The sequence below is a fragment of the Schistocerca serialis genome, chromosome 4 (genome assembly GCF_023864345.2).
Source record: "Schistocerca serialis cubense isolate TAMUIC-IGC-003099 chromosome 4, iqSchSeri2.2, whole genome shotgun sequence".
Lineage (NCBI taxonomy): Eukaryota > Metazoa > Arthropoda > Insecta > Orthoptera > Acrididae > Schistocerca > Schistocerca serialis.
The window spans coordinates 126,282,185-126,307,521 of NC_064641.1; the positions used below are offsets into that span (position 1 = coordinate 126,282,185).

At 41.6% G+C, this 25,337-nt stretch overlaps 1 protein-coding gene across 1 annotated transcript in view; it reads left to right on the forward strand.

The window, feature by feature from the left end:
• The window catches only part of LOC126473592 (aspartate aminotransferase, cytoplasmic-like), a 91,058-nt gene that overhangs the window by 46,928 nt on the left and 18,793 nt on the right, over positions 1-25,337 (forward strand). The window contains exons 3-7 of the mRNA XM_050100739.1: positions 16,119-16,227; positions 16,447-16,664; positions 16,798-16,948; positions 17,035-17,200; positions 17,291-17,433. Of these exons, the coding sequence (XP_049956696.1) occupies positions 16,119-16,227; positions 16,447-16,664; positions 16,798-16,948; positions 17,035-17,200; positions 17,291-17,433 (787 nt within the window). The remainder of the gene's footprint in view (positions 1-16,118; positions 16,228-16,446; positions 16,665-16,797; positions 16,949-17,034; positions 17,201-17,290; positions 17,434-25,337) is intronic.

Here is a 25,337-nt window from a genome sequence, read left to right on the forward strand (position 1 = left end):
ACAGAAATTTCATGTATTTTCATTTTCAATTTTTAAATGACGGCACTCACTTTGTATGTGCTGCAATCTTTCTTTTGAAATTATAAAAATTGCTCTGAAAAATTCAGGTTTTCACAAATGTCAAAGCAGTTCCAAAACATAACATTTCAGGTATCTAGGAACAAATATTCTATTGAAATTTAAAAGTACTACAATTGAGAAAACCTTGTCAATACTGTATTTAATCATCTATCTGTTACATTATTACTCTGTTATACATCAATAATCAGTATCTGAAACCAAATTAAGCACAAGTATTATCAAAAACTAGTTACAAGTTCAATGCTTTTTAAGTATACTGTTGGAAATTAACACAGATTTCTATTTTCAGTACAGGTAAAATTGTTAAGACATTAAAGAAATTCAGTCCATGGTAAAAGACCTTCTTCTGTTTCAAGCTGCAAGATGCTGTATGACTGACAAAGTATGGCTTAACTGTCCACATGTTACATAAATATTTCTAAAAATGGATAGAATTTTCTTACCATAAAAGAATAATTGACAATATATACCAAATAGCTGTAATATATTATACAGGAATTAAATGTGAAAAAAACTGTAGAAAATGGGGGAAACTGCTTATAGCAGTTGCTAGTATGCATTCCTTTGAGTCATTCTAAAATTAGTCATTACACTGAAATAGCAGCCAAAAAGCATCACTTTTTCTAGGTACACTATCCTCTATGTACAACACTCTCCCCAACAGGAAATGTCAACATTATATTGTGCTAGAATCCTGTTATTGAATATTTTTGTTTTGTATAATCTAACTATAATGCGTCATTTAACATTACAATATATATGAAAACTGAATTATTCTCAAAACATTCTTTATAGGTTTGTAAGGATGTCATCGAAAGTGGAGATAATCCAATGGAGAACACAGATTGCACACCATAACATCTTTAATTTCACTCTATATCTCAGAACAACATACAACATCTCAAGATAGGGAATTGTGCCAATAGAGGGTGACCCAAAGTCCTTCAGTTACAGATATTTAACACTGACTGTATTTTGTCACTTGTTTGTTGATCTGTGTCACTACATCAGTTTTTAAAAAATACTTGGGCACCATGTATGTTGGGGAACTGGTGTTTATCAGTACAGTCAGATTTCATAGTCTCTGGAATCGGAGCTAGTGGCAGTTCCCACTGGTGACAGCCAGTCAGGGTGTGGTCCTTTGGCACTGCACTGTCTGGCGGTGGCTAGCATCAGTGTGGATGGTACTGGAGCAGTCTCCTCTGCTGCCTTCATGTCCAAGAGTGCCAGCTGCAGTGACTTGATGGAAACCATTTTGTCTCATCCCAAGTATTAAATTTTAAAAGTGTGTGGTCCACACTACAGATCCTTGTACAGTCCACCATACTGTGGCATGAGTGGTGGGCAGACTGAGTCATCGTGCAACCAGATGAAAGGTATACTGAGAGCTCCTTGTGCTTGAAGATGTTCCTGTGTCCATGTAACTGTGGCGTGGAGAATGTATATGGGTCATCTTTTCTCTGAGGTGTTAACTGAACTTGGTAACAGAGGCTGGTGGAGGTAGGTCAGAAAGCTTGTTGGTAATTAGTTCCACTGGCAGGCATAGCTCTTTGCCTTATATGGCTGTGCTGCTGAATGTTGTAGACCCTCTTTGATTGCCAAATGCGGGCCCAACAGGACGAGCAGCAGTGCATCTGTTCATGTAGTGTTGACACATAACAATGACACCTTCAAGATATGATGCAACCTCTCCATCATACCGTTGCTGGGTGGAGTGCAGCTGATGGTGAGAACAACTATAGTTGTAGGCTTTCCTGAAGTAAGGACCCCTGTTCATGTTCTGGGTATTTTTACATTGGCTTCTCAGTATACATATTCCTTACTGTCATTTCTTGTTAACAATATTAGCTTATTCCCAAGAATAAGCAGCTTTTTTCACAGTTAATACTTGGCAGAAATCCAATCTACATTTGAACTGCACTTCCTTGGTTCTTGTGCAGAAAGGTGTGCAGTGTACTGTTGCATACATTTTCAATAAGCTACTGCTCAAATTCAAAAATCTTAGCAGTAATTCATGCACTTTCAAATTGAAACTGAAGAGTTTCCTCATGGGTCACTCCTTCTATTCTGTTGAGGAGTTCCTTGAAAAATTAAGCTGATTCTTGTTGTATTGTTGATTGCATTTACTTAAACTTATGGATTGACTTTTTTTGGGTTCATAAACATTTTATTTTTATCTGTTTTTACTTTTATGTTGTTTTATTTTTTTATTTTTATTTTATTTATTTTGATCCAATATCAACTGATTACAAAAAAAGGTTTTTTTTTGTTCCAGTCTTCTGGATAAGTCAGAGCCTTACTTACTAGGGTTACATATTATTGGCTGGCACTTTTATCTACACAACTTTTTCTAAATTTAGTTGAGAGAACAGAGTTACATATATGGACTATACATAAAAAAATTGTTATTGCCATACTTAGATTAAGAAATCTACAGTTTGTAACACAGTATTCATATCTGACATTCAAATATTTGCATTTTGTGACACAGTCTAAGATCTGAGATTACATATATTTTTCGATAGATGGTCTTCCATCATACGAGTGTACTAAATCTAGAAACTCATCTATTGAATATACAGGATTGTTTAGGAGCCATAATTTTAATTTCATTTTTAGTTTTGTAATGGGCAATTTGGAGATATTAGGATGGAAGCAATTCAGTAGTTTTATACCTGCATAGTGAGGGCTTTTCTCATAAAGTGTTGTTCTATGAGAGATGATATGGGGTCTCTCTCTACCTCTAGTGTTGTGATCGTGTATTTCTTTATTAAGTGTTTTGTTACTGTTTACTGCCAAAATGATTCTCTACAGCACATACAGGTTATGAACAGATAGTATTTTAAATTCTTTAAGCAAATTTCTGAAGGACTCCCTGGCACATTTCTTTCCCATAATTCTAAGTGCCTTCTTTTGTAAGGTAAGTACACTTTTCATATTACCTTTACTGGTGGATCCCCATACCTCTGTCCCATAACTTAGATGGGATTCAAATAGTGCAAAATATATTTGCCTCAGAGTGGTGATGTTACAAAAAGGTGTCAGTTTTCTTAGGACATATATGGTAGTACATAGCTTTTTGCAAATATCATTCACATGATCAGACCAGTTTAACTCTGCATCTAGTGTCAGGCCAAGAAATTTGGTCGAGTATTGTTTTTTAATGTATTCGTCACCCATTAAGATTTGGTTTTCATGAGTTTTTTGCCTCCCAAGATCAAATTCAATATAGACAGATTTTTTTGTGTTTAATTTTAGTTTGTTTTCACTAAAATTCAGCAGAATTAAGCCTGCTGCAGTATTGGATTCCATTTCGAGCTGTGAATAGCTTGGATTGCTGCATATTAACGTGGTATCATCTGCATATAAGATAGCTGTTGCATGGTTTGTTATGGACTGAATATCATTTACATAAATAATAAAAAGAAGTGGTTCTAATATTGACCCCTGTGGAATACCAAAATTTATGTCAGTGGTGTTTGAGTTGTATGCTCCCTCTGTAGTGCTAATAGACACAAACTGCTTCCTATTTGTCAAGTAGGACCTTATCAGATTATGGGCTGTGCCTCGAATGCCATAGTTCCACAGTTTGTCCAGCAATATGGTCGTATCAACACAGTCAAACGCTTTTTGTTTGTCTAGAAAGATGCCACATACATGTTCTTTATTATCTATTGCTTGAGTGACACCTTCGATTAAGTTGGATGCCGCTGTAATGGTGGATGACCCCTTGACAAACCCATACTGCCCCTTAGAAACCACTTTTTTGCATACCAGGAAGTTCCAGATTCTTATGTATATTACTTTCTCAAAGATTTTGGATACTATTGGAAGAACAGAAATGGGTGGAAAGTTTTCTACTAAATTCCTGTTTCCTTTCTTAAAAATAGGCACAACTCGGGCAATTTTCAACTCATTTAGAAATAGACCATCTTCCATATGTGAATTGATAACTGTTGGTAAAGGTGATGCAATTTTATGTATACATTTCTTAAGTGTGTCCAGACTAAGGCCATCATATCCTGCTGCAAGGGAATTCTTTAAGCTACTCACTATTTTAATTAGTTCTTCTTTACTTGTTGGCATCAAAAATATACTTCCTGACACTAGTGTTCCTCTGAATTTGTATTTATGATTTTTAAGCTGATTGTTTATGCTGGAGCCAACAGAAGCAAAGTAATTGTTAAATAGATCTGCTATCTTATTCTGATCAGTTTCTATTGTACTGTTTATCAGCAAGTGATTTTCAGTTGTATGGTTCCCAGATTTACCTATTTCTCTATTTACTAGTGACCATGATGTTTTGGAGATATTATTTGAGTTCTGAATGACACTTTAAAAATGTTTCTGTTTTTCTGAAATTAGGAGGTCTACATAGTATTTCTGATACTTTTTGAACTCTTCTTTTAATTTTTTATTGCTCAAGTCATTTAACATAGCATACTCATACCACCTTAGTTTTTCTCTAGCCTCAGTGACTGAACTTGATATCCAGTTTCGGGTTACAGCATGTGACTGAATTCTCTTTTTTATTAATGGGCAGGCTTTGTTAAGAATGTAAAATAGTTCACTTGAGAATTTGCCATAACTATGAAGTGTCGTTAGAACAATGTTCCAAGCCACATTCCTTAGCATATTATTCAACTGAGTTATATTTTGGTCTGTATTCATCCTAATATATATATATATAGCAACTGTGTGTAGGAACCTTTTTATGTGCACACTTAGTTCTACTGCATGGTGGTCTGACAAAGCACTTATAATAACAGAAGATATAAGATCGTAAAGATGAATACCAGTGATTATGTTATCTATTGCAGACTGGCATGTTTCAGTCTCCCTGGTTGCAGTGTTTATCAGGTATCTTACATTATATTCAGGCAGAGTATTCTTGAATAGTCTAGTGTGTAACTTATCTGCTAATATATATATGTTGAAATCTCCTATAATTACTAATTTGTTCAGGTGTGATATAAAAACATTCTCTATCATGTCACAAAACTTTGTTAAGAAAACTTCGAAGTTTCCACCTGGTGATCTATATAAACATATAACATAAATTTCATCATTTGGTATCTTTGTACATGCTGCACATAATTCAATTGTCCCTTCTAATGAATATTTACTTACATTTACAGAATTAAAATCAAATGTGCTCTTTACATACATTGATACACTCCCACCTCTGATAGTAGATCTGCAAAACTTATTAGCTAGTAACATGTTTAGAGGTTTAAAAAGTTCTAATTTGGCATCAGATAGCCAGTGTTCACTAATACCAAGCACATCAGGCATAGTTTCATTTACAAACATGTCTAATTGTTCATATTTCTTGCTCAAGCCCTGTACATTCTGGTGGATCATTTTAAAGTTGTAAATACACTCCTGGAAATGGAAAAAAGAACACATTGACACCGGTGTGTCAGACCCACCATACTTGCTCCGGACACTGCGAGAGGGCTGTACAAGCAATGATCACACACGCGGCACAGCGGACACACCAGGAACCGCGGTGTTGGCCGTCGAATGGCGCTAGCTGCACAGCATTTGTGCACCGCCGCCGTCAGTGTCAGCCAGTTTGCCGTGGCATACGGAGCTCCATCGCAGTCTTTAACACTGGTAGCATGCCGCGACAGCGTGGACGTGAACCGTATGTGCAGTTGACGGACTTTGAGCGAGGGCGTATAGTGGGCATGCGGGAGGCCGGGTGGACGTACCGCCGAATTGCTCAACATGTGGGGCGTGAGGTCTCCACAGTACATCGATGTTGTCGCCAGTGGTCGGCTGAAGGTGCACGTGCCCGTCGACCTGGGACCGGATCGCAGCGATGCACGGATGCACGCCAAGACCGTAGGATCCTACGCAGTGCCGTAGGGGACCGCACCGCCACTTCCCAGCAAATTAGGGACACTGTTGCTGCTGGGGTATCGGCGAGGACCATTCGCAACCGTCTCCATGAAGCTGGGCTACAGTCCCGCACACCGTTAGGCCGTCTTCCGCTCAAGCCCCAACATCGTGCAGCCCACCTCAAGTGGTGTCGCGACAGGCGTGAATGGAGGGACGAATGGAGACGTGTCGTCTTCAGCGATGAGAGTCGCTTCTGCCTTGGTGCCAATGATGGTCGTATGCGTGTTTGGCACCATGCAGGTGAGCGCCACAATCAGGACTGCATATGACCGAGGCACACAGGGCCAACACCCGGCATCATGGTGTGGGGAGCGATCTCCTACACTGGCCGTACACCACTGGTGATCGTCGAGGGGACACTGAATAGTGCACGGTACATCCAAACCGTCATCGAACCCATCGTTCTACCATTCCTAGACCGGCAAGGGAACTTGCTGTTCCAACAGGACAATGCACGTCCGCATGTATCCCGTGCCACCCAACATGCTCTAGAAGGTGTAAGTCAACTACCCTGGCCAGCAAGATCTCCGGATCTGTCCCCCATTGAGCATGTTTGGGACTGGATGAAGCGTCGTCTCACGTGGTCTGCACGTCCAGCACGAACGCTGGTCCAACTGAGGCGCCAGGTGGAAATGGCATGGCAAACCATTCCACAGGACTACATCCAGCATCTCTACGATCGTCTCCATGGGAGAATAGCAGCCTGCATTGCTGCGAAAGGTGGATATGCACTGTACTAGTGCCGACATTGTGCATGCTCTGTTGCCTGTGTCTATGTGCCTGTGGTTCTGTCAGTGTGATCATGTGATGTATCTGACCCCAGGAATGTGTCAATAAAGTTTCCCCTTCCTGGGACAATGAATTCACGGTGTTCTTATTTCAATTTCCAGGAGTGTACCTTGTTGTAGATTTCTCTGCTTTACTGACTTAAATGAGTTCAAATCTCTGTTTCTCTTGTGGGCTTCCTCCTCTTTCTGGTTTCCACTAAAAAATCATTTAGATGGTATAGAGGCACTGGCTTCCGTCTGCTGTCTGAAGTTTTTTTGTTGACAGTACTGGTTCTGCTAATGTTGGAGTTGATTCTGCTGCTATTGTGGATGGTTCTGCTGTTGCTAATGATGGTTCTGTTGCTTTTGCTGTTGATTTTCCTGCTCGTATTAGGGCTGGCTCTGCAGTTGATGGAGCTGTTACTGCATTTGTTGTTGTTAGTGTAGGTGTTCTTGATGCTTTTACTACTTTTGGCAGAGTTGGTCCAGCTACCATTCATTCTGTTGCCATTGCTGGTAGCAGAGGTGGCTCTGCTGCTGATGTGCTTTTTTTGTTGTTGTTGCTATGATTGTTTCTGATGCTTTTAGCATTTTTTGTGGAAATACTTCTGTTGGTGCTTGCTTTAAAACTGTTGGAGCTAATGGTAATGACATGCCGTCACTATGTTTGTTCAGTCTTTCTAGCATTTCACTGATTTTCCCACACAAAAGTTTCTTGCCCTTTTTGTTCAGATGCATCCCATGTTTCGTGAAGCAGTCTCTCTTATGAAAATCTGTACAAAGAAAGTTTGTAGTTGGATACATTTTGCATATTTTCTGAATTGTGAGCTGGCTTCCCTAATTTTAGCGTTTACACACGAAGTGGGGATAAGGTCATGTCTACAAGGAATGCTAGTGACAATCACGTACTGCTTCTTAGTACCATCCAGAAATTTCCATAAGTTGTGCACAGCATTCAGTGACTCATTCCTGTACACATCATTGGCACCTCCAATTAATTAAATATAATGATTTGTACTTTCGTTATTGTCTTTTATGATGTCCTTTATAATTTCCTTCATTGGAGCACCTGGTTATATGCAACTGTAGGCTTTTAAGTCCTGATGATTATTGAGAATTTCCACAAGACCGCGTCCATGACTATCGGAGTAAATATTTAGGCCTACCTCATTTTCTGTGCTGTTGGCAGAGTATGATGTTTTTGGCGTAAAAACTGATGTTTCAGCAGGTTCAGTAAGAAGCTGAATCATATTTTCTAATAATTTAATGTACTTTCTAGCTGCTTTTAAGTCTTTGAGTACTTCATTTTTCACACTTAGTTCGAGTTCAGAGATACACATCTCTGTGGCGGCTTCTCGGCCGTTACACGGATGATTACAGTCACACGAAAATACATTATTGCGATTTACTTTTGCGAAGCAGCTTGAATGATACCATATATGTTTTACTGGACACATTCTAACACTGGTTTTCTTTTTTTCACCACACGAGCGATACTTCACTGATGATAAAAACTCGTAGTTTACGGAGCAATTTTCTACAACTTGTATACATCCTGCCATCTTGATTCGGTAATTTCATGTACTGGCATGTTCCATGACCTTGTACATTTGCTCCTCAATTTGATCCTATTGAACCTGATATATAAATAAATAATAAAATAAATGAATTGCCAGCTCTTGTTCATCATGATGGTGAGTGGTGGGCTGAACCTTGCGATCTGTCCCTCTAAGATAGTCGTTGCTACTGTACCTGCTGTGATGTCTGTCACAAGTATGGCCTCCAGCCAGTGGGCAAAGCAATTCAGTAAGGTTATCAGGTAACAGAAGCCACTGGAGTATGGAAGGGGACTGATCCATGTGGTCTACATGGATGTGCCCAAATCTGTCTGAATGTGCGATGAATGATCCTTGTGGGTCTAAGACATGGTTGCCAATTCTGCCCTGCTGACATCCATCACACTGCTTTCCCATGTTTGGAAATCTCTGTCAACCCTGGGCCACACCACCTAACTCTTCCTTAGTTTCTCCATAGCCCATACTCCCAGGTGTGCAAGATTATGGAAGGCCGAAAAAATGATTCTCTGGAATTTGTGTGGAATGTAGGCACACTGGTACACTGTGCCACATCCCATGACAGAGTTACATTTTCCCATCATGATTTGACTCTCCATAATTGTAGACTTGAAACCTGTTGTTACCTTAGCATGTCTGACTCCCCTGTCCAGCACCTGGGCATGTGCAATGTGATTCCATTACATGGCCCTAGAACTGATGAAATGTCTGAATAAACAGTTAGCAATTATAGTCATGCAACCACTTACATGGCAGACATCAATGGTAAACTGAGAAATAAATTCCACCTGTCTGATCTATCCAAACACACTGTTAGGTGATCCTTTTTTAAACAGTGTGGTGACGAGGATGTGGTCCATGAAAATCATGAACCCTACGCCTTCCACACACTCATGGAAGTGCTTTACAGCTGCATAAGTGGCATACATATCCTGATCTATGGCACTTCAGTTTCTTCAGTTCTCTGTTAACAGCATGGAAAAGAATGTCAGGGTTGCCATGTGCCATCAGTGTGCTCTTGGAGGGCAGTGTCTACCACGACCTGGCTTGCATCCACCGTAATAGCTGTCTGCATGTTTTTGTGTGGATGACTCAGCAGTACAGTTTGTATGACATACTCTTTCAATGACTGAAATGTGGCTATTGCTTCCTCACTCCAAGTCACCATGTGTTTTCCCTTAAGCAACATGGCGAGCAGTGTGAGCAATGATGCCACAAGAGGTAGGTGGCATTGATAGTAGTTGAGCATACCTAAAAACCATCATAGGTCCTTGAATTTCCTTGGTCATGTCATTTCCTAAATCAGTCTGTCTCATTCCACTAGAGGCAAAACGGTTGCTGTTGACATCTCAAACCCTAGGAACGTGACATTACCCTGGCCAAAAACATACTTAGCTGTGTTTATCACAACCCCTGCTTGTTGGAGTCATTCAAAAAGAAGTCATAGGTGCTTGGCATGCTGTGTCAGTGATTGAAAAAATATGAGGAAATTGTCCATATAACAACATGCCTGAGCTGTCAGGCATGAGGACATCCATGAGTAACTGGAAATGGTGTAGTATGTCTGCCTCAACGGTAGGTTTCCTGACGTATGCAGTTATGAATTCCTTATCATTGGATCCTGTAGACCTATGCCGATGAACAATCTCTTCTCAGTATATGCCAAAATGGATGTGTTATTAGCTGCCGTGATGTAGAAGTGAGTGTTCATACAGTCCGGTTGAAACAATTTACTTGGTAAAACACTGATGTTAGAGCCAGTGATCCCTAAAAACTGTGATATTTTGTCTGTCACGAAGAGCCTCTTTTAAATTTTCTATGAGTGGGTGAAACTGACCAAAAGTGATCCATGGGTGAGGATCTGCATAGGACTGCCATAAAAACTCAGTTCTTCAAAGTTGAAGGTTTCATAGCCAGGAAAGGTGGTAATGTAGTTGCAGCGCATGTGTATTGTGTCTGTGCATGCGACCAGTGGAAAAGTGTTGTTCTCCTTATATGCATGTGTGTCATCCTGCTACTCCTGTCCATTATGAGCCTGAAATCCCATTGTTGAAGACGCACACGCAGAAGCCACTGAGTCAATGAACTGAGATGTCAATGTGGAATACAACACAGACATTTTTGCACATTGTTCACCTGGGTGGCATTGATAGTAGTTGAGCATACCTAAAAACCATCATAGGTCCTTGAATTTCCTTGGTCATGTCATTTCCTAAATCAGTCTGTCTCATTCCACTAGAGGCAAAACGGTTGCTGTTGACATCTCAAACCCTAGGAACGTGACATTACCCTGGCCAAAAACATACTTAGCTGTGTTTATCACAACCCCTGCTTGTTGGAGTCATTCAAAAAGAAGTCATAGGTGCTTGGCATGCTGTGTCAGTGATTGAAAAAATATGAGGAAATTGTCCATATAACAACATGCCTGAGCTGTCAGGCATGAGGACATCCATGAGTAACTGGAAATGGTGTAGTATGTCTGCCTCAACGGTAGGTTTCCTGACGTATGCAGTTATGAATTCCTTATCATTGGATCCTGTAGACCTATGCCGATGAACAATCTCTTCTCAGTACATGCCAAAATGGATGTGTTATTAGCTGCCGTGATGTAGAAGTGAGTGTTCATACAGTCCGGTTGAAACAATTTACTTGGTAAAACACTGATGTTAGAGCCAGTGATCCCTAAAAACTGTGATATTTTGTCTGTCACGAAGAGCCTCTTTTAAATTTTCTATGAGTGGGTGAAACTGACCAAAAGTGATCCATGGGTGAGGATCTGCATAGGACTGCCATAAAAACTCAGTTCTTCAAAGTTGAAGGTTTCATAGCCAGGAAAGGTGGTAATGTAGTTGCAGCGCATGTGTATTGTGTCTGTGCATGCGACCAGTGGAAAAGTGTTGTTCTCCTTATATGCATGTGTGTCATCCTGCTACTCCTGTCCATTATGAGCCTGAAATCCCATTGTTGAAGACGCACACGGAGAAGCCACTGAGTCAATGAACTGAGATGTCAATGTGGAATACAACACAGACATTTTTGCACATTGTTCACCTGGGTCCAAGCTATAAACAAAAGTGTGGGTATGAGACTCCTTAAAAATGAGCAAGGTGGTTGTGGCAGAGGGAGAATGGCTTGAATGTTGAGCTAAACCCTTTAGCAGCTGTTGGGTGAGTTTAGTTACTGATGCAGGGCTGAGCAAGTGTGTGCTTTGTTGTGGAACCGCAGTAATATCAGCACCAGCTGCTCATATTGTTCTGGTGCCATCCACCATCTAGTTAATCACAATCCTGTTGTTTGCCCTGGCTTTGTTCTCCTGAATACTGTGCTCTGTGTAGTGCTCCCACCTATTCTGCAAGTGCTTTAACTTCTAGGGCTAGTTGATCAGATGTAGGGGCCAATGCTTCACTCAGCACACTTGCATCAGGGCAGAAGTTTCTGGTGGCTGCTGAAATACTCGAGCCTGGGCTGCTGGCAGAATGACTACTCTTGCACTATCCTTTTATGCTAGCCACTGTGTTGTCAGCTTTGTCTGCCACCATATGCAGTGCAGCATTTTTATCCGCTGTGAGGATAAGTCTCATGTTCTCTGGAAGACTGCTGAGCTGTATTATATGGAGGGACTGTTTGAAAAATAGGTCAGTCCCACTCGCAAGTGCAGGTTGCAAAGTAGCTGGGTGGTGGACATGTTTCCTAAGCCATCAACTGCCATTATGCTGCAGAGCCTGTATTCTGGTGACTGTGCCAAGTACTCAATTAGGCAGACCTTAAGTACTGCATAACTAAGCATGCATAAAGTACCTTCTGCAATGACAGAACTTCACTTACGTGGGCAACAACACAATGGAACAGTAATGTATCATCCTGTACATCATGTTGGCAGAAACCGCTTTCCATGTGCAGAACCAGAATTCTGGCCTTGACATCCAGAATGCCAGCAGTTTACTGCTTTTCACGTTCTTGCCCTGTGATGCTGTGTGCTGAGGCTGTTGATCTTGCAGAGCACCTGTCATCTTATTGCTGCTCGGTTGCAAAGTGTTGTCATCATCCTCCATTTTTATGCAACCTTGAAACAACAGAATTCTTTTTAAATCATTAATCAATATGTGTACATAGTGATTTACAACCACCATGCAGGAGCGGCAAAGATAAAGAATAATAGATTCTGTTGCTGCTATGCGATGGTTCATTTCTTTTATATTACAATTGTTTGATAACTTCAGGCCATCAGTCATTTACTATTGAGCGTATACTACAGTTTGTGAGGCAAAAATTACCAATATTACTACATGTAACTCTTTTGTATCAGTTGTGAATAAATAGTTGCCACTATGTAAGTTCCAATCCTCATATTATGTGGTTGCTTTCTGGATTTGGTTATGATATTTTTCTTGTTGTGATATGGAATCTCTGCTTCAAATGTTAGTTCAACAACAGACAGAACTTCTCACATTCCTGGACAGGCTATGCCAATGTTGCTCTCTCCCACTTCATCTCTGGCTGTTTTTCCTCCTCTGTTCCCTCTGTTTGATGGGGCAGCAGAAGATTGGGAAGCACATGGACACCACCTACAGCAACATTTACATGCCTTCCATAGATTCAGAGGTATTTCATGCACTGTTTCACTCCTAGATTTCTCCCACCTCATATCAGATGTTGTGGCAGTGGGCCCCATTACAGGAACCTTTTTCGTTGTCTTTTGACAGTTTGTGCTTGCTGTTGTCTTCCTATTATCACTGCTGCTCACATTTTGTGGCTGTTAGGGTTGAATTCTACCAATGCAAGAAACAGTCCCATCATCTTATCATGCCTGGAACACAACTCTCCATGGCCTTAGTAGCAAGTGTCGTTTCGTCGTGTCCAAGTCAAAAGAGTTGCACTCGACAATGTGGTTTGCAATGTTATAATCCACACCACTTCTGATAAGGACGTCCAGCAACAAGCCATACAATTGGAAAACCCTTTCCTCAGTGAAGTGCTGTCCATTACCCAGTTGCATGAGGTCTCACACACCAATAGTTGGCAGTTGGAAGCCATGGAGTGGCTGCACTGCTGGCTCTTGTCACATCAGCTGAAGTAAATATCAGACTGTGTGCGAAACTGGCCAGGCTCAACTCTAGACAGGTCGCCGGCCAGCTGGTCAAGTGCACTCTGGAGGGATTGCATATACATCCAAGAATAGGGGGTTTCTGCCAGTGCTGTCATTTTCTGACTTCCATGGCACTCATACATCTGCATGCCAGAATCACGGCTGTGGAATCTTATGTAGGCCACCAGATTACCGAACAACACTCCACTTAACAGTGGCAGCACCATTTTGTTTTGGTTCCCCTAGTAGTGTGCTATGGTACTTAGGCGTGGAGAGTTCAATGTGTACTAGGACTGCAGATATGTACCTACAAAAATGAAAAGAATAAAGCTGTAATTTTATTTTTAAGGTGACAATTGAAACTTTATAACTACTCCTTATATGGAGAATGACTTGGTCATTAAAGAGGCTCAACAAAGCATGGGAACCAGCCATGACTGTGCGCTAAGTCATCATCAATTGGAGAGAAACAAATTGAAAGAGGACACACTGATGGGGGTTCAAATTCAGGACAGCTGGGTAAGGCATCAACAACTTTCTGGAGCACTTATGCCAAGACCTGCAGCTTGCAGCCAGGCTTCCCCAGCTGTGCAGTGTGGCGGTATCCATTGCTTGTTTCTTCAGCAGGGTGTTATGAATGTCAACTTCCCCTGCCAGTGCATTTCTAGCAAGCTAGAATTTGAACTGACTCTCCACTGCAGCTTCCACAGGCGCACCTCAAGATGGAGAGTGTAAGGGGTCAACCGCCCCTTATGTATTGAGAACAATATATCATTGCCTCACACAGGTCACAGTAGGCACTATGGATAGTCAAGCGCTGAGTGCAGCAGAGAGTAGCCGGTGTTAAGACTCCAAGCAAGTGAGTTGTTGGCTGCTAAGTGAGCAGGGCAGATTTTGGCAGGATGGCCGACTGCAGTTACAATTGTTTAACTGCTGTGTGTGTCACCCAATGTCATGGGCCTGGCCTCCAGCAAATACGTAAATGGCATTAATTGAGTGATTTGTTGATGTGTATAAGTGTTCATTTGCATACTGTGATTATGCAACAACCGTGTCAGACACCCACGATTTGGACTGCAGTGAGGATTGTGCATTCAGTGCCACATGAAGAATAATGGCAAGTGGCGATATTAATAAGTGACCTGTCATGAGTTAGCCATTATTATTTTGTCAGATGTAGGGAGTAACTGCCTCATTCATGCTGTTTAGACAATAAATAAAGAAAATTAACACCAAGTATGTACCAATTATTGCTACCAGACATCCTGATTAGCTTCATTGGATTTGATACGAGACAACTCCCGTGCAAATATTAACCGATCAGCCTTCAACAGTTGCACGTGGTCAAACTATTCTAAACTGTTAGGCTATAATCAAATAGTCAATAAAAGTGGGTTTAATAAGGGAGTGGTTCAAGAGCAGCCATCCTGTTGCAATGTTATACAGTTTTCACAACAACATCCAGTGTTGTGCCAGAGAATCATTCAAACAGTAGGGTAACTACTGCCAATGACATAGAAATCACATGTAGACCACAATGATAATGTCAGAGAAATCATTGAACTTACCAGACGTATGTAGGAAATTACAATTCCTTCGTCATTTGTAAATAGGGCAATCAAGCAGAATGGTGAAAGAGTTTTTGCTTTGAACTTTACAATATATGGAATATGAACACAAATACTGTATTTGTTTGAGAATACCATAAAATACATTACTACCATTAAAGCAAAATTTGAATATTAAAAGTAGTCTTGAAGACAGGAGAGGGATGCGTACTAACAGCCATTTAATGATGCACAACCAGAGTAACTTAAGCTATTTATTTTTGAGCTGCTGGTAAGTAGACTTTATTCTTCTGTGTAAAATATTATTGACTATGATATTATATCTAAAAACACAGATGATGTGACTTACCGAACGAAAGTGCTGGCAGGTCGATAGACACACAAACAAACACAAACATACACACGAAATTCAAGCTTTCGCAGCAAACTGTTGCCTCATCAGGAAAGAGGGAAGGAGAAGGAAAGACGAAAGGATGTGGGTTTTAAGGGAGAGGGTAAGGAGTCATTCCAATCCCGGGAGCGGAAAGACTTACCTTAGGGGGAAGAAAGGACAGGTATACACTCGCACACACACACATATCCATCCGCACATACACAGACAAATGTCTGCTTGTGTCTGTGTATGTGCAGATGGATATGTGTGTGTGTGTGTGTGTGCGAGTGTATACCTGTCCTTTTTTCCCCCTAAGGTAAGTCTTTCCGCTCCCGGGATTGGAATGTCTCCTTACCCTCTCCCTTAAAACCCACATCCTTTCGTCTTTCCCTCTCCTTCCCTCTTTCCTGATGAGGCAACAGTTTGTTGCGAAAGCTTGAATTTCGTGTGTATGTTTGTGTTTGTTTGTGTGTCTATCGACCTGCCAGCACTTTCGTTCGGTAAGTCACATCATCTGTGTTTTTAGATATATTTTTCCCACGTGGAATGTTTCCCTCTATTATATTCAATCATTAATTTGACTATGATATTAATTATAAATAGCATCATTAACAGTTGAATAAATGTTTTTCTCTTTCAAAGAGTTCATATTTTATTTGTTATTAATTACTGTTACTTTTTTTGAAGTGGCAGTTACGGTAGTTGCCACTGTATTTTTTATTGGTTTTATACAAAAATAATTTTCCATTAAATCTTTTCAAGGCCTTTGGCGTGCATTCACTCAGTGGGACTGGGTCATTCAGAATTGGATCAGAGTTTCTGTCAAAAATACTAAACTTCAATATTGCTTACGTTCCCACTCCAACATGGGGTATGTTGTATTTACCCTTCTAATGAGATTTTTATGATATATTTAGCCTTATTGTTGGAATCATAAAAAGGCTATTGAAAATATTTACTTTCTGTATAACATTTCAATATAAATTATTTCACAAAAAAGTCAGTGACATGACTTGATATGTCACAATTAGAATCTTAGAAAACTGCTTTTTGAAAAGTCAATTTGAATGAGGCCAAATCTGAATTTCAGATAACCATCAAAAAATTCTACAATTCTCTGGCTTTGGTGATATACGGCAGTACCGATACTGGGACAATGCAACAAGATCTTTGGATATTAATGGTCTGATAAGTGATCTTTCTACTGCACCAGAAAATTCTGTCATTGTGTTACATTTGTGTGCTCATAATCCAACTGGTTGTGATCCTACAAAGGAACAGTGGATTAAAATTGCTGATGTCATGCAGGTAAATATACAGATTTTGCATTTAGATGAAATACAAAGTGCTTCAGGATTTATGACAAATGAAAGCGATGTTCTATTCAATTTTTAAAAGTTTTTATTGTAAAGTGAACTATGATGCATTTTTCTTCATGTAGGAGAACAAGCTCTTCCCTTTCTTTGATGGAGCTTATCTTGGCTTTGCATCTGGGGACTTGGATGAAGATGCTTGGCCTGTTAGATACTTTGAAGAGAGAGGTTTCGAACTGTTTTGTGCACAATCATTTTCAAAAAATTTTGGCCTATACAGTATGTATTAAGCACAATCACAGGATGAGGAAATAGTCTGCACATGGCTCTTAAAACCTAATACCTCTTTTATGTCAATATTTTAGGTGAAAGGGTTGGAAATCTGGCAGTAGTACCCAAAAACATCCAAGACAAATTAAAAATACAATCTCACTTGCACACTATCGTCAGAGCAATGTATCTGACTCCACCAGCTCATGGAGCTCGAGTAGTTGATCGTATACTTAATGACCCAGAGCTGACTAAAGAGTGGTTAGTAGATTTAATGGAAATGTATAGTGTCTGTCAACAGATATAATGTAGTTCAAATCAGCTGTGTTCCATTTTCTGTATGTGTTTCAGGAAAGAATGTTTGCAGAGCATGACAAAACGTTTGCAGAGTATTAGATCAGAGTTTAAGCTGTCTCTTGAAAGGCTGAAGACCCCAGGTAACTGGGACCACATAACTGAACATAAAGGAATGTTCTCTTACACTGGCCTCACAGGTACATCATTCACTTAGAATATGTTATCTCTGTTAAATATCTTTCTATGGCCCTTTTTTACTTTCAGATATGTGTGGTATTGAGGGATTTAATAAAATTTGTCAGTTTGATATTAACTCACACAGAATAAAAACTCAATCAATGCTCAGTATAGATTTACTGACCAGAAAATACTGAATGAGAGTTGCTAACTAAACCAAAGTTAATTGCTTCAGAATTATATGCACTTGAGTGAATTCTGTGGTAATTCTCTGGTTTTATTTTAAATTTTTATTTTAAAAATAGATTACAAGTTTATGCACTTAACAAACAAATTCTGAAGCTTGTTCCATAATGAAAGCTGTGTTCCATCAATTTGTGACTTATTATGCCCATGCAATAGTACAATGTGGCTGCCAAAATCCCCTCCATCAAAAAACCCTCACCATGTTTCACTCCTGGGACCTAAACTCAGACAAAAGTTGAAAACAGTGTGAAACAAGACTTGTCTGACCAAATGACTTTCTTCCATTGCCACATAGTCCAGGTTTTATGCATTTTCCCCTGATACAAGCATTTGCATCACTGATGAGTGGTTTTGGAACTCCAGCTTGCCCTGGAATTCTCCAGTTCCCTGCTCACAGAGCTCCTTCATGTTGCTTTGGTGTTGACAGGGTACATGAGTTTGACATTCAGTTTTGCAGTGACTTTTGCAACTATTGTCCCCATACAAGGTGAGTCAAAAAGGACTTTACAATTTTGGATCAAGAAAGAAATTCATTGAGATAACTTAGAGAATTGATAGATGTGTTAGTTTGTAGCGAATAACCTCAAGTTTCACATAAAGATGTCAAGTGTCATTTTGGTTTCATGTGACTGCCTTTTGTGATGTTGTGATGACATTCCCTGATTTGTTTCTTTGTTTGTTGTCCTCAGTGTCGACGTACTGGCTGAAAAAATAGGGGGTGGAAGTGCAGTACTGTCTACTGTAAATAATGTAGCTGACAGGGACACATTTGCATTTCACAGTTGTTTACTTTCACTTTTCACAACCCCCCACATACACATTTAATATGACCAGTGCACTATTGTTTAACATTCGATAGCCCTCATTAATAGTTTTCAGGCGAACATCCACATACTGCTACAATAGCTTACTGTTGAATGTCTATGAGCAGTAAAACAACATAACCACATAATTCAGATTTCTTGAAGAATGAAAAGGTGCGTATGGAGCAGACACTGTCATTGTTTTAACACATGGCCTAATTGTGTAACAGTTATTTCACAGTTAAGTTGAAGCATTGTTCTTGTTCTAATCAACCCAGGTTTCTCGTCTGAAACTTGGCCATGGACTGACTGTCTTGGGACAAAAAATTGGGCCCTTATATATCCTCACAATAATAGGTACTTAAACTACACTTACAATCAAAATTTAACTCATTAAATTAACTGAATACATGAAAAAATTCATTCCTTTTAACAGTTTCTTCTACTACAAGGTTAAGCTGAATTATTTATTTAAATGATGAAATTAACATATATGTATAAAAACAAAGATGAGGTGACTTACCGAACAAAAGCGCTGGCAGGTCGATAGACACACAAACAAACACAAACACACACACAAAATTCAAGCTTTCGCAACAAACTGTTGCCTCATCAGGAAAGAGGGAAGGAGAGGGGAAGACGAAAGGAAGTGGGTTTTAAGGGAGAGGGTAAGGAGTCATTCCAATCCCGGGAGTGGAAAGACTTACCTTAGGGGGAAAAAAGGACAGGTATACACTCGCACACATGCACATATCCATCCACACATACAGACACAAGCAGACATATTTAAAGACAAAGAGTTTGGGCAGAGATGTCAGTCGAGGCAGAAGTGTAGAGGCAAAGAAGTTGTTGAAAGACAGGTGAGGTATGAGTGGCGGCAACTTGAAATTAGCGGAGATTGAGGCCTGGCGGATGACGAGAAGAGAGGATATACTGAAGGGCAAGTTCCCATCTCCGGAGTTCGGATAGGTTGGTGTTGGTGGGAAGTATCCAGATAACCCGGACGGTGTAACACTGTGCCAAGATGTGCTGGCTGTGCACCAAGGCATGTTTAGCCACAGGGTGATCCTCATTACCAACAAACACTGTCTGCCTGTGTCCATTCATGCGAATGGACAGTTTGTTGCTGGTCATTCCCACATAGAATGCATCACAGTGTAGGCAGGTCAGTTGGTAAATCACGTGGGTGCTTTCACACGAGGCTCTGCCTCTGATCGTGTACACCTTCCGGGTTACAGGACTGGAGTAGGTGGTGGTGGGAGGGTGCATGGGACAGGTTTTGCATCGGGGGCGGTTACAAGGATAGGAGCCAGAGGGTAGGGAAGGTGGTTTGGGGATTTCATAGGGATGAACTAACAGGTTACGAAGGTTAGGTGGACGGCGGAAAGACACTCTTGGCGGAGTGGGGAGGATTTAATGAAGGATGGATCTCATTTCAGGGCAGGATTTGAGGCAGTCGTATCCCTGCTGGAGAGCCACATTCAGAGTTTGGTCCAGTCCCGGAAAGTATCCTGTCACAAGTGGGGCACTTTTGTGGTTCTTCTGTGGGGGATTCTGGGTTTGAGGGGACGAGGAAGTGGCTCTGGTTATTTGTTTCTGTACCAGGTCGGGAGGGTAGTTACGGGATGCGAAAGCTGTTTTCAGGTTGTTGGTGTAATGATTCAGGGATTCCGTACTGGAGCAGATTCGTTTGCCACGAAGACCTAGGCTGTAGGGAAGGGACCGTTTGATGTGGAATGGGTGGCAGCTGTCATAATGGAGGTACTGTTGCTTGTTGGTGGGTTTGATGTGGACGGACGTGTGAAGTTGGCCATTGGACAGGTGGAGGTCAACGTCAAGGAAAGTGGCATGGGATTTGGAGTAGGACCATGTGAAACTGATGGAACCAAAGGAGTTGAGGTTGAAGAGGAAATTCTGGAGTTCTTCTTCACTGTGAGTCCAGATCATGAAGATGTCATCAATAAATCTGTACCAAACTTTGGGTTGGCAGACTTGGGTAACCAAGAAGGCTTCCTCTAAGCGACCCATGAATAGGTTGGCGTACGAGGGGGCCATCCTGGTGCCCATGGCTGTTCCCTTTAATTGTTGGTATGTCTGGCCCTCAAAAGTGAAGAAGTTGTGGGTCAGGATGAAGCTGGCTAAGGTGATGAGGAAAGAGGTTTTAGGTAGGGTGGCAGGTGATCGGCGTGAAAGGAAATGCTCCATCGCAGCGAGGCCCTGGACGTGCGGAATATTTGTGTATAAGGACGTGGCATCAATGGTTACAAGGATGGTTTCCGGGGGTAACAGATTGGGTAAGGATTCCAGGCGTTCAAGGAAGTGGTTGGTGTCCTTGATGAAGGATGGGAGACTGCATGTAATGGGTTGAAGGTGTTGATCTACGTAGGGAGAGATACGTTCTGTGGGGGCTTGGTAACCAGCTACAATGGGGCGGCCGGGATGATTGGGTTTGTGGATTTTAGGAAGAAGGTAGAAGGTAGGGGTACGGGGTGTTGGTGGGGTCAGGAGGTTGATGGAGTCAGGTGAAAGGTTTTGCAGGGGGCCTAAGGTACTGAGGATTCGTTGAAGCTCCGCCTAGACATCGGGAATGGGGTTACCTTGGCAAACTTTGTATGTGGTGTTGTCTGAAAGCTGACGCAGTCCCTCAGCCACATACTCCCGACGATCAAGTACCACGGTCGTGGAACCCTTGTCCGCCGGAAGAATGACGATGGATCGGTCAGCCTTCAGATCACGGATAGCCTGGGCTTCAGCAGTGGTGATGTTGGGTGTAGGATTAAGGTTTTTTTAAGAAGGATTGAGATGCAAGGCTGGAAGTCAGAAATTCCTGGAAGGTTTGGAGTGGGTGATTTTGAGGAAGAGGAGGTGGGTCCCGCTGTGACGGAGGACGGAACTGTTCCAGGCAGGGTTCAATTTGGATGGTGTCTTGAGGAGTCGGATCATTAGGAGTAGGATTAGGATCATTTTTCTTCGTGGCAAAGTGATACTTCCAGCAGAGAGTATGAGTGTAGGACAGTAAATCAGTAAATTTATTCAACCAAACAGCCTCGTCAAAGATTTACTGTCCTACACTCGTACTCTCTGCTGGAAGTATCACTTTGCCACGAAGAAAAATGATCCTAATCCTACTCCTAATGATCCAACTCCTCAAGACACCATCCAAATTGAACCCTGCCTGGAACAGTTCCATCCTCCGTCACAGCGGGACCCACCTCCTCTTCCTCAAAATCACCCTCTCCAAACCTTCCAGGAATTTCTGACTTACAGCCTTGCATCTCAATCCTTCTTAAAAAACCTTAATCCTACACCCAACATCACCACTGCTGAAGCCCAGGCTATCCGTGATCTGAAGGCTGACCGATCCATCGTCATTCTTCCGGCGGACAAGGGTTCCACGACCGTGGTACTTGATCGTCGGGAGTATGTGGATGAGGGACTGCGTCAGCTTTCAGACAACACCACATACAAAGTTTGCCAAGGTAACCCCATTCCTGATGTCCAGGCGGAGCTTCAAGGAATCCTCAGAACCTTAGGCCCCCTGCAAAACCTTTCACCTGACTCCATCAACCTCCTGACCCCACCGACACCCCGCACCCCTACCTTCTACCTTCTTCCTAAAATCCACAAACCCAATCATCCCGGCCGCCCCATTGTAGCTGGTTACCAAGCCCCCACAGAACGTATCTCGGCCTACATAGATCAACACCTTCAACTCATTACATGCAGTCTCCCATCCTTCATCAAGGACACCAACCACTTCCTTGAACGCCTGGAATCCTTACCCAATCTGTTACCCCCGGAAACCATCCTTGTAACCATTGATGCCACGTCCTTATACACAAATATTCCGCACGTCCAGGGCCTCGCTGCGATGGAGCATTTCCTTTCACGCCGATCACCTGCCACCCTACCTAAAACCTCTTTCCTCATCACCTTAGCCAGCTTCATCCTGACCCACAACTTCTTCACTTTTGAGGGCCAGACATACCAACAATTAAAGGGAACAGCCATGGGCACCAGGATGGCCCCCTCGTACGCCAACCTATTCATGGGTCGCTTAGAGGAAGCCTTCTTGGTTACCCAAGTCTGCCAACCCAAAGTTTGGTACAGATTTATTGATGACATCTTCATGATCTGGACTCACAGTGAAGAAGAACTCCAGAATTTCCTCTCCAACCTCAACTCCTTTGGTTCCATCAGTTTCACATGGTCCTACTCCAAATCCCATGCCACTTTCCTTGACGTTGACCTCCACCTGTCCAAAGGCCAACTTCACACGTCTGTCCACATCAAACCCACCAACAAGCAACAGTACCTCCATTATGACAGCTGCCACCCATTCCACATCAAACGGTCCCTTCCCTACAGCCTAGGTCTTCGTGGCAAACGAATCTGCTCCAGTATGGAATCCCTGAATCATTACACCAACAACCTGAAAACAGCTTTCGCATCCCGTAACTACCCTCCCGACCTGGTACAGAAACAAATAACCAGAGCCACTTCCTCGTCCCCTCAAACCCAGAATCCCCCACAGAAGAACCACAAAAGTGTCCCACTTGTGACAGGATACTTTCCGGGACTGGACCAAACTCTGAATGTGGCTCTCCAGCAGGGATACGACTTCCTCAAATCCTGCCCTGAAATGAGATCCATCCTTCATTAAATCCTCCCCACTCCACCAAGAGTGTCTTTCCGCCATCCACCTAACCTTCGTAACCTGTTAGTTCATCCCTATGAAATCCCCAAACCACCTTCCCTACCCTCTGGCTCCTATCCTTGTAACCGCCCCCGATGCAAAACCTGTCCCATGCACCCTCCCACCACCACCTACTCCAGTCCTGTAACCCGGAAGGTGTACACGATCAGAGGCAGAGCCACGTATGAAAGCACCCACGTGATTTACCAACTGACCTGCCTACACTGTGATGCATTCTATGTGGGAATGACCAGCAACAAACTGTCCATTCGCATGAATGGACACAGGCAGACAATGTTTGTTGGTAATGAGGATCACCCTGTGGCTAAACATGCCTTGGTGCACAGCCAGCACATTTTGGCACAGTGTTACACCGTCCGGGTTATCTGGATACTTCCCACCAACACCAACCTATCCGAACTCCGGAGATGGGAACTTGCCCTTCAGTATATCCTCTCTTCTCGTCATCCGCCAGGCCTCAATCTCCGCTAATTTCAAGTTGCCGCCACTCATACCTCACCTGTCTTTCAACAACTTCTTTGCCTCTACACTTCTGCCTCGACTGACATCTCTGCCCAAACTCTTTGTCTTTAAATATGTCTGCTTGTGTCTGTATGTGTGGATGGATATGTGCGTGTGTGCGAGTGTATACCTGTCCTTTTTTCCCCCTAAGGTAAGTCTTTCCGCTCCCGGGATTGGAATGACTCCTTACCCTCTCCCTTAAAACCCACTTCCTTTCGTCTTCCCCTCTCCTTCCCTCTTTCCTGATGAGGCAACAGTTTGTTGCGCAAGCTTGAATTTTGTGTGTGTGTGTTTGTGTTTGTTTGTGTGTCTATCGACCTGCCAGAGCTTTTGTTCGGTAAGTCACCTCATCTTTGTTTTTATATATAATTTTTCCCACGTGGAATGTTTCCTTCCATTATATTGATATAATTAACATATATAGATACATAAACAATACTTCTGACAAAACTGTTAATTACTTTAGAATTAATGAAGGGCTGGCTTTGCTAACATGTTTTCGAATAGACCCAAATAGAAACTTTAAGATTTTCAACTTTTATAGTCCTCAGTTGCATGTAATATTACGGTATATTGATAATTTTTACTTATGGACCATATGACAGCAACTGAATAAAACATAATTTTAGTGCCATATGCGTTTCGCCCTTATTTTCTGCAAGGCATCATCAGTGGCAGGTTGCGTGGACAATTTCTTACATATTACACTCCTGTTGCATTTTTGGTGGTGTTCTTCTTCTTATGAATGCCAATTTTTGGGTTTTTTCCCCCACATTCCACAGCACTATGAACTGAACGCTTGTTTTAATGCAATTACGCTCCTGTTACATTTTTGGTGTTGTTCTTCTTCTTATGAACGCCAATTTGCAGTTTTTTTCCCCACATTCCACAGCACTATGAACTGAATGCATTGCATTAAAACAAGTGTTCAGTTCATAGTGCTGTGGAATGTGGGAAAAAAAAACCACAAATTGGCGTTCATAAGAAGAAGAACAACACCAAAAATGCAACAGGAGCGTAATATGTAAGAAATTGTCCACGCAACCTGCCACTGATGATGCCTTGCAGAAAATAAATGCGAAACACATATGGCACTAAAATTGTGTTTTATTCAGTTGCTGTCAGATGGTCTATAAGTAAAAATTATGAATATACCGTAAAGATACTTTATGATTATTAGTAATTCGTCTTCCAAATATTTATAATTAGTACAGAATTTCTATTTGTTTATACATGAACAATAGAATTTAATTTGTGAAACAATTACTGATTTCACACTATAACAAAAGATACTAACTAGGCATAGTCAAAATAAATTAGAAAATCAATTACATGCATAAAACTAAGCACAAAATTAGAACTGGTGTTATATTCTTTAAAACTGAGGTCCTACCTTTCTCTTTTATGAAAATGCAGATTATATTCTTATATGTTAATGGTAATCAGTCAGAAGTGAAAAAATGAATTTTAAGGATGCAGATGACAAAAAGGGAGGGGTAGTAAAAGTATCCCGGCTTGCTTTGTCCCAATGTGGCTAACATCCCACCAGTAATCAATTTCTTCCCACACTCATTGCAGAAAATCAGTTGCATCTTGTGTGATGGCAGCATAGATTCAATTTTTCAGGTCGGCTAAATTGGTTGTTATGGTAGGAACA